The sequence below is a fragment of the Bemisia tabaci genome, chromosome 2 (genome assembly GCF_918797505.1).
Source record: "Bemisia tabaci chromosome 2, PGI_BMITA_v3".
Taxonomy (NCBI): domain Eukaryota; kingdom Metazoa; phylum Arthropoda; class Insecta; order Hemiptera; family Aleyrodidae; genus Bemisia; species Bemisia tabaci.
The window spans coordinates 60,282,999-60,299,944 of NC_092794.1; the positions used below are offsets into that span (position 1 = coordinate 60,282,999).

General features: G+C 36.7%; 1 protein-coding gene across 2 annotated transcripts; it reads right to left on the reverse strand.

Annotated features, from left to right (window-relative positions):
* Window positions 1-638: 638 nt before the first annotated feature.
* Window positions 639-16,852, reverse strand: sstn (stepping stone). Of its 2 annotated transcripts, none has more exons than XM_019059625.2 (9): window positions 16,530-16,852; window positions 15,135-15,388; window positions 13,091-13,328; window positions 11,864-12,035; window positions 11,194-11,306; window positions 9,621-9,726; window positions 7,387-8,593; window positions 6,052-6,329; window positions 639-3,123 (listed from the first exon to the last, which is right to left on the reverse strand). In XM_019059625.2, exons 1-9 carry the CDS (start codon window positions 16,531-16,533, stop codon window positions 2,955-2,957), a joined length of 2,541 nt encoding a protein of 846 aa, XP_018915170.1. In that variant the 5' UTR covers window positions 16,534-16,852; the 3' UTR covers window positions 639-2,954. The 2 variants fall into 2 exon arrangements, with proteins under 2 accessions (XP_018915170.1, XP_018915171.1); XM_019059626.2 differs by lacking the exon at window positions 16,530-16,852 and adding an exon at window positions 16,182-16,492.
* Between the last annotated feature and the right edge of the window lie 94 nt (window positions 16,853-16,946).

The following is a 16,946-nucleotide window of genomic DNA, read 5'->3' on the forward strand; positions in this document are numbered from 1 at the left end:
ATTTCAATTGCAATAAATTGCCGATTTTTCCGACGATAATACATTTTACGGAACATATTGAGCTTGTCCTGGCTTTCATAAATGTACAACTTCTGAATTAACGGCATGTTTTCCCATCAATACAACATATTATTATGTAACGTCAAGACGTAATAAAATTTTTTTAATTGAACTCATGAATGAGAGGTCAGCGTTTGATTTGTTCGTAAATTCAAACTAGCTGCTGGCAAAAAATCGAAGTCTGCTTGGATCAAATTGATCACTATGATAATTCCACTATTCTTGACAATAAAATAATGTGCTCAATTTTTCTTCACAAGGTCCTGATGCCTTGCTCTAGAGGAGGAACAAAATTTAATGAATCTCCACTTAAAAGTCACATGCAAAATGGAATACTTGTTCTCAATTTTCATTTAGATGAACTTTGATTTTTTGCAAAGCGAAAGTTTGTAGAGACTAAACTTACTGTGAATGATAAATAGGTACTGGTCTATCACTGACGAGTTGAGTGTGGAGACATGCATCAACATATTTTGCATGAATGTCAGATGAAGGTTTTATGGAGCTTTTTACTTCATCCTCTGTAGGTATAGCAATTCGTTTGAGTAAACGCCCTCTGGGCAAGATAGTGAAACAAGATCTTCTGAACAGCAAACTTTATTAAATTAGAAACAATATCTTAAAACATGTTTACACTTTTAATTTCTTTTGTCTTAAAGAAACTGGAGGAGTATATACTACAAAAAAATATCTTTAGGCATTGAAATTAGAAAAAAATAAATAAAACAGGAATGATTCAATCTATGATCATCACGGGGTATATTCAGAAAGTAACTTTTCAATAAAGAAAATCTGGACGCCTGAACATTCGAACTTTACAGGTGCAACAAAAGTTTTTACTTTGTACTTAAAAATTTCAAACAAAAAAAATAAAGATAAAAAATTAAAAATTGAAAATAATTTACAAAAAAAACTAGATTTACAAAAGGTTAACAAAGCTCCAAGCTTGAAAACAGCACAAAGTAAAAAATAAGGTGCATTAAATATTTAAATTTTTTCAAACAAAAACTGATATGTACAATTGAAGATTTGAGTAAGAGAAGGATTTAAACTACATGAGACGTCCAAATCGGGCAAGAAAATTTGAATTGTTAGTTGAAAATGGAAGGAAAAAGCTGTGAGAAATTGTGTAAGAGAGATCGCAACAACACTTGGACCACATTTCGCAATAAGGAACCAATATTTCTGGCTCATAATTTAGAAAAGACATATGTGCCATTGGTTTTCCTATGCAGAAAAGTGCTTTTATGGAAGAGCCAGAGATAGTGGTTCTTTATTGCAAAATGTAATTCACTTGGTAGAAAATTTAAGATTTGCAAAAATTTTGACAACGTCTCATGTGACTTATTATGACTTCGTATTCCTTAGTTTTAGCAGTAGAAAATTTAATAGATTCTCACAATTTCTTAAAGGCTACAAGGAACAGTCTTTAAAATCCGGTTTTCAATTAATTTAATACCTGGTTTTTTATGCAAAGCAGAATCTTGCAGCTAGATGCAAAAATCAAAAAAAGTTCAACTTCCGCATTGCATTTATTCTGCACGTCAGCAATCCTTTCTCTCATTTAAAGGGATTGCGTACAACTATTGAAATTCAATACAACTGCATCACAGCAAGCACAAAGCAAACGTCTAAAAGAAACAAGGCTCAATTCCAGTCCTTTCTGGAAGACCATTTCAAGCATGTCTCAGACCAAGTCGTAATATGCGGAAAAAAGAGGGAAAAAACCATAGGAGTGGACTGAAGAAACACATCCTCACAAATTAGCAGCTCTTGAAGAACATGCTAAAAAATTCTTAAAAGGCATTATACTTCTTAATATATTTAAAATGTCAACACTTTAAAGAGGCATCTGACAATTGGATGAAATACACAATCCTTTACTTCCTTTGCTATGATTTAAACACAAGAAAGATATCATGGGTTGTTTGTACAGTTTTTGCAAGTCGTTACTCGGTTTTGTATTGCAAAATAAATTACAAATGCTGCAAAAAAAAGTCCGTTAATCAATTAAAGCTAATTCGTTTTTAAATCCATATTGCTTCTTTGCGCTAATACAAATCATCTTAGACTGTTCAAACAAACTTAAATACTCTGAATATAAAGTTGATTTATCATATGTAAAGACTAAAAGACTTATAATTTGAGTAGACTTAACAAAATTCAATAAATAGTTTCATCATAGCAAAAATTGCATTTGTTGAGGCACTTTTACCCTCCATGTAATACAAGTGAGAACAATATAACCTTAATGTTTAACAACTTTCAACTGAATCGAGAAAAAAAGGCACATTTTTGCACAGACAAAACATGTTAAACTTTTCACAACGAGAGGCTGCTTCTTCTTTCTTTGCTTTCAACCTATAAATGCGAGGTATTAAATTGGAAATTTGAAGTAATTGAGGCAGGGTGAAGGCTGTCAGAGGAGAACACTCAAAGTGTATGATAAACATAATGAGGCGCCCTCTCATTAAAGGCACCCTGAGGGGGCAGAAACCCAAAACTTTTGATGGTACATGCCAGTTTTTCTAATCCATGGTTTTGTTGTACTTCCCTTCTTTTTTCTTTCTTTCTTTTTTTGGCAAAACTTCAAACTTCCTCAATTTTTTTTTTTCTGCTGTCAATGAAGTTAAACAATATAACACAGACATATATACTGACTTTACACTTCAAATTATGACATCAGATAGCACATTTACCATCAGTCTTCTGTCAAATTCTTAAATTAAGATTGCCCCATCTGCGAACAAAGGAGTAACTTACAGAACAGTACGGTGGCATCATTTGAGTCCGTGAAATAGAATTTGTACAAAAATACAAAAACAAGAGTTGAACATGATTATTTGTCCATTTTAGAAAAATAGTGAATATAAAATAAAAAATTATATAAAGAATTATACAAGAGTTGCTGAACGAGTTTGAGGCGCACTGCTTTGGTCTTGGTACCAGGCAAGCATTTCTGTTGAAAATGCGTTTGCCAGGGATGGAGGAGACTGGATTTGGCTGGAATTAGAGAGCGCTGCTGGTGAGTCTCCATCCGAAGCCAACTTTAAGTCGCTTCCCCTGCAAATCAGAGAAAAGCAATGTAATCACACTAAACATCAAGAGAACGAGTTAAATTTGTCATTCAATCGAGTTCCGATGGTTAAAACAACCAGCACAAACGCATGCGGGATGCACAAATGAGAATTAGTAGGAGATAGAAGGGCTAGATGGGAGAGGGAGGTGTAAAATATGCTTTGTTCAACCTGAAACTTTATTTAGGAATATTTAAAGAATAACTTCAAAAGATACAACAGGGTAATAAGAGATTCTACAGTATATATTTTCAAAATAGCAGCGCTTTATTTCAATTAATTTTAGGACTTACGAGGTTTCCAGCACAAAAATTTGGGGGGTCAGAGGAGTATATTTACCCTCCTAACCTGAAAGTTGGTGATACTTCAGTTCAAAGGCTTGACAAAAAGGGTTATTAATGGCAAGTTAATTTCGTTCAAAATGACATGGCTAATCTGATAAATTATTTCCTCTTTCTATTCTTTTCACAGCAAAAGAGAGGTTGGCATTTAATAAAAGTCGGATTGACATGAAATTTGGCCCACACGTGAAAATTGGCTTTCTGAGAGAGTATCAGATAAAAATTTAGTGATTTTGCTTCCTAAAAAAATTAAAACCCTATTGCGTCCAAAAATTTACAGGTCCTACAGAGTCTCTCTTCCAATGTGAGACTAAAAGATAATGAGAGGGAGGTTGCCACCCTTGCAAGTTAATCAATTTTATCCAAAGAGGTTGTTCCAAAAACGCCGATTTTGGCCCCCCCCTGGATTTGGCCCAAACTTTGCTCAGATGTTGTACTAAGTGTCCCCGATGCTTGAGCAAAATTTCAGCCCCCTCGGATAATTAGGGGGGAAGGGGCAGGGGGGCAAAGTTGCAATTTTTTCAAAACTTTAAAAATCGATATCTCGCGAACGGTTTGAGTGTAAGTGTTGCGGTTTGCGCTAAAAAACGTTAAAAAATATTCTCTACACGAATATTGATGCTGTTTGCATGGTTGCGTAATTTATCGTAGTCATAAATCGATTTTTTCGATTTTGAAGGTTCGACTTTTTTTCGTTTTTCGTCTCTCCTCTCCAGGCGATCGTTGCTATGTGAATAAAAACCAGTTGAGGTGATTCTCCATGAAATTCTGCATCTACCACACTTTGTTTGACCTTGGGGAAACGATTCATTCTTGAGTTATAGCGATTTTTCTGCGCGTTCCCGGTTACGCGCGGGCGGCATATCGGCGGCGCTTCATCCCCCCCGGGCGAGGCAGAGGTTGTTTCACTGCTAGGGCCTTATATTAATGCTGTAGGCTGTAATTATTGATATTTTCTCCTTCTCCCACTCTTTCCCTCCTATAAATATGTTTTTTATACTTCGTTATACAGGGTGTCCCCGACCACCCGTACCAGGTCTTTTTCTCGGTTGGTTTAGGTAGTACGAAGTGGGGGACCGCGGGGTTAAACAGGGAATTGACCCCAAGGTATCCGAATTTCATGGTCCCGAAGCCCCCCTTCCCTCCCTTGGGGGGTAAAGAGGGGGTCACGATCCCTAAAGTTGGGAGACATGGTGCCTCCCTCTTTTACCCCCCAAGGGAGGGTAGGGGGGCTTCGGGACCATGAAATTCGGATACCTTGGGGTCAATTCCCTGTTTAACCCCGCGGTCCCCCACTTCGTACTACCTAAACCAACCGAGAAAAAGACCTGGTACGGGTGGTCGGGGACACCCTGTATAACGAAGTATAAAAAACATATTTATAGGAGGGGAAGAGTGGGAGAAGGAGAAAATATCAATAATTACAGCCTACAGCATTAATATAAGGCCCTAGCAGTGAAACAACCTCTGCCTCGCCCGGGGGGGATGAAGCGCCGCCGATATGCCGCCCGCGCGTAACCGGGAACGCGCAGAAAAATCGCTATAACTCAAGAATGAATCGTTTCCCCAAGGTCAAACAAAGTGTGGTAGATGCAGAATTTCATGGAGAATCACCTCAACTGGTTTTTATTCACATAGCAACGATCGCCTGGAGAGGAGAGACGAAAAACGAAAAAAAGTCGAACCTTCAAAATCGAAAAAATCGATTTATGACTACGATAAATTACGCAACCATGCAAACAGTATCAATATTCGTGTAGAGAATATTTTTTAACGTTTTTTAGCGCAAACCGCAACACTTACACTCAAACCGTTCGCGAGATATCGATTTTTAAAGTTTTGAAAAAATTGCAACTTTGCCCCCCTGCCCCTTCCCCCCTAATTATCCGAGGGGGCTGAAATTTTGCTCAAGCATCGGGGACACTTAGTACAACATCTGAGCAAAGTTTGGGCCAAATCCAGGGGGGGGCCAAAATCGGCGTTTTTGGAACAACCTCTTTAGAGGAAAGGCTTCTTTGACATACTGAAACTTGCCGAATGAGAATTCGATGGGTCGATTTTAGCAGGGAACATTCTAAAGTACAATATTTGAGAACTTCCACTACTCTTCCATGAAATTTAGAAAAGTGATTACAGAATAAGAGGCCACTAAATCATAATTATTTGTGAGAAAGGAATGATAGAAAAGACAAAGGAATGAAATATGAAGAAAAAATGATGATACATAAATGCATAATTGCACTACTTATATTGACTGCGAAACTCCAAAACTAGGTATTTCGTTTGCGGTGTCTAAAAATCTCTACTCATATTTTATTTTTTTAAAAAAGAATCAAATAAATTTGATTCTTTGAAGTTTTTTCATAATTAACTCCCGTTGAAAATAAAAATTAGGGACGTTTTTAAAAATTGACGCTGAGTAGTTCTTCATTTAAAAAAAATTCACTAATAAAGTATGACAGGAAGTCTGCGACCGCGCAAACCAAGATACATGGTTGCAGAGTTTCACCGTCGATATGTAGTATGCATTTTCATACATATTTAGAAGCAGAAATGGACGCAATTTGCACTACCTGGGTGAGTTGTTTATCAACAGCTGGCATGTCATGGATTTCAAGGGCTTATACACTCCTTTATGCTGAGGGCTAAGTTGCGAGCTGCTTGAATGGCTCTGAGTCTGCGCTGGCTCTGTTCCTGGAGTCGTGGAATTTGGTATGGCACTTTTGTTACGGAATTTTGTACTGTACTTGTAGAAGTCAGCCATTTCGAATGGTTTCGTTACTTCCCTGTACGGCTGCCACTTTCCAGCTTGGACAACAGTGTGATTTTTGGGTGATTCAAACGGAACAACCTGACGAAATAACCAACATGCAATATTACACAAGAGCTCAAGAAAACAGGGACAGCAAATTGGATTAAAATCCAACACTTGCTATCTTAACATTTTGACAATAGAAGTAGGATGAAGAAATAGTGACATGTAAGAACATGCTACAGATTTGGACGTAGTATTTTTCAGTTTACACTGTTTTCCATACTACATTTTTACAGATAGATCCGTTGGGGTAAATAGTTTGAGAGCGAGAATTGTATTCGGTAAAACGGATCTATCTACAGAAGAAGTAACAAGTGGGCAACTGGCAACATATTCAAGTCTTGCATGATTTTAGCAAGCTCCTGACTTCAGCCTGTTGCTCACATGGGTAATCTTCCTCTTCTAATAGTACATGTACCTCTTAATCTATATATTTCCCATCTCAGTTATTACAAATAAGTATTTTTTTTAAAAAAGAAAAAAAAAGAAAAAAAAAGAAAAAAAAAAAAAAAACCAACACAGGTACATGGATCTAGACTTGGGCATCTAGTTGCTTTATTATCACAGGAAAACATTATTGGTGTCTGAATCTCAAGTCAATCTACTAAACTGAGTTAGGGATGCAGAGAGTGCCAAGTTTTCCCCCGAAAATGATTGCTCTTCACCCAAAAAAAATCAACCTTCCCCTATTTTTGACCTAAGTTTATGATCATTTCCTCCATACACAAGGAAAAAACTGTTGTTGAATTTTTGTGATGTGGTGGTGCATGAATTTGTAATTTTGTTGTACTGATTCATTTTCTTTTTCTTGTATTTTGGGTTTTACCCGTGCATTGCTTAATAAATAAATAAATAAAACCCTTTGAACCCAAAAAATTGGACTTTTTTACCACTAAAACGCTGTATTTTGCACAAGGTTCCCCCATTTTATCTTATTTCAAGGAAATTCCCCTTTCCTTGTTCTCATGGGGCTCAAGCAATTCCACACAACCGGGACACGAACAGGTCAGTCATGTGATTGGGAAGTTTCTGCACCCCTAACTAATGAAATTTGAGGCAAAAGAGAAGTTTCCGAATAAAAAATTATACGTACCGTGTCAAAGTCTACAGGTTGTGAAGATGCTTGCTGTGTAGCATTAGTGGTTACAGGGTGGTTATGACTCAGATTCGGAGTCACCGAGCGAGGAGGAGGAGGAGGCAAAGGGGGTGGCGGTGGTGAGGAGAACTGAGGAGGCAGAGGTGGAGTTTGAGACGTCTCGGGAGCTTGCCTAGAATCAAGTGATGTTTCGTACCACTCTTTATCTCGAATTTTGCGAACTGCCACTTCTGGAAATTCAGTAGGTTCGGCATCATATTTAGTTGGATTTGACTCGGTGACAGTTTCAACAGGGACAACAGTTTCATGATGATATGAGTCGGCACACATTGCTTGAACAACCTCCGTGGTCAGCCGCTCTTCACGATCTCGATACTGAGAGGGGCGCAGCTCTGGTTTTGAGGAATATTTAGCCGGTCTTGGCGGCTCTGGAAAGCGCGGCGGGTATGGTCGTAAATCTGTCCGATGATTCGTGGGTTCGTGATGTGGAGCTGGCAACTCAGGTTTCATCGATTCAAATTTCTTGGACTCCTTTGGGTCTAATGAAAGAGAATGAATGTCAAAGTGAAGATCATGATGGGACTGTGAGTAAGAATTAAGTGCTGTTCCTTCGACAACTGTTCTGAGATCATACTTTCCATGTTCATTATGATGACCGTGACCATGATGGTGTCCCCTTGCAGGATATGAGTTGTGTTCCAACTTTAAATTCTCATGGGAACTTGCAGTCTTTGCAAACTCCGGCTCGAGAAACACTTTGCTGTGGCCTATGTTGTACAATTCATTAGGTTCTAATTTCAAAGATAAAGAGGTAGTATCACTTTGGTACTTATTCGCTTCTAAATAGTTGCGGTTATCAAAGTATAACCTCGAGTTTCGACTACTAGTATCAGGTTTAAGAGATTCAAAAGCATGTGAGGAGTGATGCGAATTTGATTTGAGAGATCGAGTGTCAGGATCACACTTAGTCAATTCTACACTACCCAGAGATTGGGTTCGCATCAAACTATTTTCAGGGTATGTCTGGTTTGGCAAAAGAACAGAGTTTAGTTGAGGCGGATTTGGTTGATACGGCTGACTTGAAGGACCCAAAGTGTTGATGACATGATTTGATTGACTGTAGTGGCTGTGTTCAAAGTTTTCGTTGTTGTCACCATGTTGATAGCCTCCTCCACTGGTACGTCTCCTATCTAGACTCCCAAATCTGTTAAAAAATAATGATAAAAAATAAAATAAAATGACTCCTACATTACTTGCTCAATAACCAGGTTGATGCTTGTACTCATTCATTCTTCAACTTTACTGGTCCATTTGACCTGCAATAGACTTTAATTTGTATGTTTGAAATAGTATGTAAATAGAAATTTTAGTCTAACTACGTTTTTAGAGCTTAAAACATTGGAAAGAAGTTAGCTTGCAGTTAGTTATTAAGATTTCGTTACAAACACCCTATTTATTGACCCTTTTCCATAGGTTTAAATGACAGATCAATTGCTGTATCGCAAAACACGCCATGCCACTACTGATGACTAGATGGTGCTTCCGTTGCATTAATTTCTTGGAATAACCATCTGACGATAGATTGTGTAAGCTCCGAAACTGGGCACAGAATTTTTTTGGGAAAATCTGATTTATTTCGGAATTTTTTCGGTTTGGGACCAAATTTTTTACAAGCAGTTTTTCCATATACATTTCTGATATGAGAAGGAATTGTTTACATTGTTCTTCTGGGTGAAAAACCAGGACTGAAAATAACGATAAAAGCAGTTTTCTGTTTTAAACATGTCGTTATATTGAGGTACTACTATGGTTATTTTGTAACTTTTACTTCAAAAGAAGTTTTATTCAGAATCACATGAATCTCAATTTGTTTTAAAAAAAAAAAACCGTTCGATGCCTCTTTTAATCACTTGATGCTTGGATCCGCGTTTTATCATTTATCGATGATGAGAATAAGAAAAAAAACTGGCTTAACAGAATACTGAGTAATTGACCTTTGCTAGCTTATAGTTCAAAAGAGCTGTGGTAAAATATATCAGCTAGCAGGGAATTGCGATAATCTGGCAACAAAGTTAGTTTCCATCATTTTAAACTCCAGCAAAAACCATAACCATCAAGTATTAACTTATCTCTCTCACCTATTGGGATTGCAAAATGGAAGTCCCTCACAATTTCTTGAAAATGAGCATTTCATTAGATACATGCTAAGAGAGGAACAAATATGTAGTTACCTGTCTCTGAACTGATATCCTCGGTCCATCTCATTGATGTTAGAAATATTTTGCCGCATTCTTAAATAATTGTTAATGTTGTTTACTGTGTCACCTGTCCATCCTCCTATTTGAACAAGATAAGATTGAAATGAAAATAAGCCACACCATGTGCCATCAAAGTGCTAATAGCAAGAAAATCTCAAGGAAAATATAATGAATTTGGGTACTGAAACTGTATCATAGCGCCTATTGTTTTTGAACATGCACAAGCCACATATATGGCACTGAAAACGCTTAAGATTTAACTGGATTAGCACAAGATTACCAAAAATAATGGTCCATGCCTATACTGCGTATAGATGGAACTACAGTCCAATCTTCAGGGTATTCAAATTGGTGGACATTTTATTATTCCAATTTTCCTCTTTTTTAAAAAGAAAATTGCTGAGAAATGATGCCAGGTTTCCACGAACACAAAAACCTGGGATTTTATTAAATGGCACAAAATTTGGCATGCATTAGTAATTAACTTAAGAAAAAACACTAAGAAGTGGCCCGAACTGAATGTAACAAGGTGGAGAAATGGTGCTGGGTCCACATTATTTCACGGGGAAAACAAAGCCAAGAAGTTCCAAAAATTAAAATTAGAGTCAAAAATAATTTTTTTAACTCTAATGCGCACCAGTACGAAACTGAGGGGGGAGAGTGTTCAGCTCAGGCAGTTTGCATTGGAATATTAAGTTGGAGTCACGTCGAGAGATCTATACCGGTTTGGGCCTTTTTAGACCTCATCAGTAGATCACACTCGGCAGTGAACCCAACTTAAAATGCCGCAAAATCCAAGACGGCATTAAAACACCATCATGGATATGACCCGAGGCATGACACAAAAGTGTGATCCTCGTGCCATCTACCGTCGCTGCTGAGCAACTCCCATAACAAAACAAGGAAAACCCGAAAAAAGTAATTAACTAAAATTGCAATTTTTTATTGGAACTCATTGCTCTGTTCACAATTCAAAGTTAACTCTGAGCATTGAACCTCTAACCAGACCTGCGGGGTGATTATTGAAACCATGTCAGCACGATAAGACAAAACATAAGTAGCCCTATCTTAACCACGCAATATATCGCATTTCGATGTCTTATCGGGCTGCTTTAAACTTTCAATAATCGGTCCGAAGCCTGAGACTCAGTTTAATCAGAATAGCACTGGTGTTTCTTAAGACTTTCCAAATCTTTTTCATGGAATTCCTTGATCTTCCTGACCTGATTAAATTCCCTGACAATTTTAAGTTTTCCAGATTTCCAGCTCTGTAGAAATCTCTGACTTCTTTTGAAAAAATAAAACTAAAGTTAGGAAGAGACCGTGATGCAGTTGTCCAATAGAGATCAAGGATTGACCGCGGCTTGATCGCAAACAACGCTGCCACCATGCACAGAGATTTAAATTGGTCTACTGCACAAGACTAACAAAAAAAACAATTGCTTACTTGGCTGACAACACTTCTATTGCCTTAAAATTGACTTTCAGGAATAAAGAGAAAAAAATTGGGCGTAAACGAAATGAAAAAGATGAAAACTCTGCTTACCTTGATCCCTACTGACATGTCCTCCAACACTACTCTTCATGTGTTTCTCACGAGAGTCATTGGTGTAGTGCTGCTGTAATGATGGTGTACATGAATAATTATAATCCAAATGCCTGGAACATCATACAAATTTCTCTGTCAATAAAAGGAAGTAAGGGCGGAGATCTGAGTTTAATATTCAGTATGTAATGAGACTGTACTCTGTGTGCAAAAAGGGCAACTTGACGATAGAGGACAGGATGGGTTGTTTTTTTATCTTTTTTAAAAATTAAAAATTGGGTATCAAAAATCCATAGCTTCTTACTGTCCTGTGGAAACACCTTTATTTCAGATTTTAAAAATATTTATAAATAGCGTTCCCACATTAGGATGTACTTAACATTGGTTTCTCTGCAGCTCATTTTTCAACTTAGGAGTAGTGCGGTAAACTTGCAAATTTTTCCAGTACTCAAATACAGCAAATGCAAAGGTGATAATGTGCTTTTTTAGTTTTTTTGAGGATGTATTGTTAAAGAGGATATATTGTTAAAAGAGGTGGGTTGTAAAAGTAAAAACCAAACAAATTACAGCAATGAGGTGCTTTGTTCCCCAGCTTTTCAAGCCTGACTGAATGACCTGAAATCTTGAAATTTAAAATGACAGAATATTGACAAAAAATGACTTGATTTACCTATGGGTTGGAGGTGGGTCTGAAATTCTGTTAAAATTGTTCACAGGAAACGAGTGCCTGATAGGACCTTTGTCAGAGACAGTATAACTCAGAGCAGGATGGTACGGTTGATTCTTAATGTCATTTTTGTCTGAAATATTTGGTCCGACATTGCCATCAACACAATCATTTTCTAGAAAGTAACAACATTATTAAAATTAATAAGACGGTACAAATCATACAGGGTCAGCAGGGGTCATACAGAAGTACACAGGATGTCATAAAATGTTTTTACAAAAGAGGGCACTCATCATATTCGATTCACTTACTAGCACTAAGAGGCCAATAGAAGAGTCCATTGCAAGTAAATGATTAGTGGGATTTTTACAACTTCAAAGGATACGAGTTTATTTTTTTTTTTCTTTAAGTTGAAAGTTGAAAATAAAATACCAGCTCATGGATAAGAAAAAGTTTGAAGTAGAGTCTTGAGAACAGCGATGCTATTGGAGAGGAAATGTACGGATTGGAGTATTGTCTTATGCATGAAGGATACACCGTTTTTCCACCAAAAAGCTGACCTCAAGATTCTTCTTCTTCTTTTGATTTTTTGGCTGTAGCTCTAGTTGAGGGCAGCCTTAAGATTGAATCATTAACTTTGCACTGATTCATGCACTGACAGTTGTTAGGTGATACCAGTGCTCCATGGCGGCAGTTAACAGGAGCTTCATTTCTTATGGACGTTTTACATATATTCCAAGTTGGGGGATAAAAGAGGATCATCCATGCATGGGACAAAGTTCCTTTCAGTCGATTTCTTTGCTAATGGCATTGCTGTGCGAGACAAAGTTGGAGTCAATATAATTCCATTTTTTACATGCGCTACTGAAAGATAGCTCAATTCAATACATGATAAAATTATAAAATTACAAGGGGGACTAAAAAAAAGGAAATCTTGCTGTGACTTGGCAACGGTTCAAATTTCCGAATTCTACTGCTGAGAGGTGTAACTAGAAGCTATGAAGAAGTCATTTTCACTGGAAACACTTGGAGCGCACCATGAATCTTGTCAGCCTCAAAAATAATTACGTTCATTGGACAAAAATGTGGAATAATTTTGCCCGAATTGAGCATGGGCTTTTTCCAGTTTGGCATGATCTTGGTACTATAGTATATTTCTGCTTTTTTAAAAAATTTCACATGCTTTATCAAATTGACTTGAACTACATTTGAGTTTGAGGGATACTATACCAGATTCTAATGGCGGTCTTGGTTTTTTCCTTTGCTTTGGATGACTCCTACTATTTTGACGAAGAGCATTTAATCTTGCTTCCAATTCATGCAAATGTCTTTGACTTTGCTGATACATGAGTCTGTGTTTCCGTCTCACAGACTTGCTCACACTCCCATCATTTGCTAGGCCCAATGCTGCTTCAGCGATGCTAGTTTGAATTTTACACTCTAGCTCTAAGTTGGCTAACGACTCTTCCTACATACAGAAAAAACATTGAGTAAATGTGGGGAATAAATAAATAAATAAACGGTCAATAAAGTCCAAAGAGGAATTTATGGGTACTTTGATGCATTTATAGCCACTCTTTTTTCATGTCAGAGAAGCCTTCATCCCAAAGAGAGCGTTATCAGGGTCCTCGCACCAATCGCTAAAATTAAACAAAATTAAATCCTGATAAAAGGGTCATATCAGTTTAAATACTGTACTAATACTATAGTATTTCGAGTTTACTTGGGAAAAAGTCAGGGAAGTCTTAGAGGGTGGTGATAATAACTCTTCCTACTATGAACTTGTGCCAAGGAACTTTCCCCCTTCCTGTTAAAGCCTTTCCTCTTGAACTTTGTAGTTTAAATTTGGTAAAGGGGTTCGTAAAAATATTCTTCTATTTCAGATATTAAAAATACTCCTCATGAAATAAAAAGAGTCTACAAGGGGATGAGAATCTTAAAATGTTTGTAATAATTTCCTAGTTCAAGATTTTTAAATGTGGTATCAGAATTTGAAATTTTGCTATAAATGTAATAAAAAATAAGTCAGACTAAAGTTTCGGAAAATTGACCAATTTCCAGATTATTAAAGCGTATCATTATACAAAGCATTGATAGTGGCGCATATCAACGGTGTAAGTCGGGAATCCCATGACTCGGTTTGCAACGTTGCAGACTTCCTATCATACTTTATTTTTTTAACGGAAAACTACACGACAGCAATTCTTCAAAACTGCTGTGATTTTTCTTCTCTGTGCAAAGAAAATTCTGCAAAAACTTCAAGAAATGATGTCAATTTGTTCTCCTTTAAAAAAATAACATAGAGGCGAAGATTTTCAGACACTGAAAACAAGTTATGTGATTGCCAACTTACCGCGTCGATATATAAGATTGCTTGGAATGCGGTTTTCAGTATTAGTTCACTGGAAGAAAAATTATTATTTTCCCAAATTTTGAAGTAAATTCCTAACTTTTTCTAAGCTTTTACTTAGACCACCCTATGCTACAACAATCATCAACGCCACAGTAAAATTTGCATTCTACTGCGTATTACTAGCATAATTATTTTTCAAAATACATGTAATATATATTGTAAAATTAGGATTAAAACAGCTTTTTGGCACAAACCTCTATGGCATAGCATTACAAATTCATACCAACATTTTCTGGGGGGTTTTTAAAAATTGAATCTTTTAGTAGTTATTTCTTTGTTTGAATATCTGATTCCCAAAAATTTAAAATGTTGAAAATATTTGGTGCTCTATGATTTTTATGCAAGCTACAAAATAGATTAGTATCCCCCAGAATGTGAAATCCAAAATTAATTCATGCCACTGAGAGTTACAGAAAAGCACATCTTTCTGAAAACAATACAAAAATCTGTGATCTAATCAAAACTACTTAAATCTTATTTTGTTGTAAACTTGTCAAAGAAGAACACTTTTCAAGTGTGACTAACAGTGACAGAATTACCATATTTTTGTAAATTTCTATAGACTGAAGAGCTGAAAGTGCCAGAAACAATATACTTTCAACCAAAAAAATTCATCCATAATCTGAGACAAAAATTTGTTGAAAAGGAAGGATAGGAGCTGTCTAAAAAGTGGGTAGGAAAAAATCATAAAATTATATTGCACTATCATGGTGCTTGAAAATGAAGTCTGAGCTACAAGAGGCTCAATTTAGGCCAATTAATATTATCGATTACACTTCAGAGCTTATGATTATTTTACTTTGGTGCTCATTTCAGGGTATGTACTTCTGACTCAGAAAAAAATATTACTTATGTCCATACCTCTTTGGATTTTAATTTGTTGATCAGATTTTCAGGGATGACAAAGGCTGTCCCCATACGCCTCCGAAATGCCGGTGGACTTTCACCTGGCTCCAGAGGTATTTCAGGAGGAAGGACACCAGTGAGTTCTGCCTCTTGAATGCACAAATTTTTGAGCTCATCGTTCTTTTCGCGAATTTTGGACTCGAGAGCCTTGCGCCTGGATTGCAGACTAGCAACCATTTCACTTTGTATTTTAGCTTTATCCTCACATTCTAAAACAAATTTAAATACAAAATAGTTAAGATAAAACATGAAATATAAAAACAGAAACCCAGATTTAAAAAACGGAAGAAAGGGGTTCTAGAAACTGAGGAGTGGACTGAAAAACGCAGAATCAAACTGCGATTTTCCGGGAAAATTATAAAAAATTATGTATAAATATAATAAACCTCCAAACGTCTTCCTTTAAATTTATTACAAAAATGTTGAATTTCTATAACTGTGGGTACCTGGTGCTCGTTTTTAGTGCATCCTTGCCAACTTTTCAAAGTCTGTGTTCTTCTAGAGTAATTACACTTTTTCTATGCAGTAAAATTTTTGCATACATACACTACTTAATTATTTCTCCTTGGCAGATACTAGCTGTCTGATAATGATATAAAATGATATTGAGGACATTCAAACACAAATCACACTTTCACAAGAAAATTATTTGACACACAAAAGATGATAATAACTACTCATGGAAGCAGAATAATTAAACTTGCATTCTCATATTCGTCCTCAATAAAATATCAGGTACTGGAGCTTTTAAGTCAAAGGTACCTCTAAAATTTTGATTGGTGGATTGAGTGCGTTTTATCCAAGAAGGATCAGTTGGAGTGAGACATAAATTACCGCGAGGGTTTCTTAGGGTTGCAAGAGAGCACTGAGTGAATTTCACTCACTTGACATCAAGCAATAAAGGGTAGTTCATGGTTAGACTGCTTGACGTCCCATCTCACATTCTTACTGACTGTTATACGAAATGCGATGTCCATAAGATTCTAGAATTAGAGTACTTACTTAGTCAAAAGTAGAGACGGATACATAACCAAACATAGGATGGTTTTACTGTGAGAGCGCTTTGCTAGGAGGATCCCAACATCTAAATCATGACCTCGATACTTTGAGGGAGAATGCATGAAACTGATTGAAAAAATGCTAGGGATGAGTTAGGAGGGCATGGAAAGGAAAGCTGAATGAGTAGATAATGCTGTCAACTGATCACAATTTCTCTGCTGGGGGGCATTTGCACTTGAGATTCATGATTAGACTGGGTAACTGCAACTTGGGCTTGGAAAAGAGGAAGCCGTGAACAAGCACGTCCTTACTGATAATATAATAATCTTGGGTGACAAATGCATTACTCACCCATCACCTAATAATGTTGACATCATTTTGTAGATAAGCACGAAAATCCGCACCTAATACGTGAAGTAAACAGTTCATTGTCGACCATTTTTGAGACTTATTTCAAAATTAACGTTGACACATAATGACGAGCACGACGTGCGAGATAACAGAGGAATCGAGACTAATAATTATAGCACGCAGAAATACAGAGAAATGACAGAGAAACAAAATCCAGAATTAAAAGAACTTTAAAAGTGAATCATAAGCTACGCCATAACTTTCAGTACTTTTACACTACACCAATACTAAATTGACCAAATACACTACTACAACTAACACACATACGCGTTGTTTTCTTTTTCTTCTGTTATAGAAAAAATCAAAATGAATGCCTTAAACATCGCCTGCAATACCTATGGATAGGCAACTTAATTT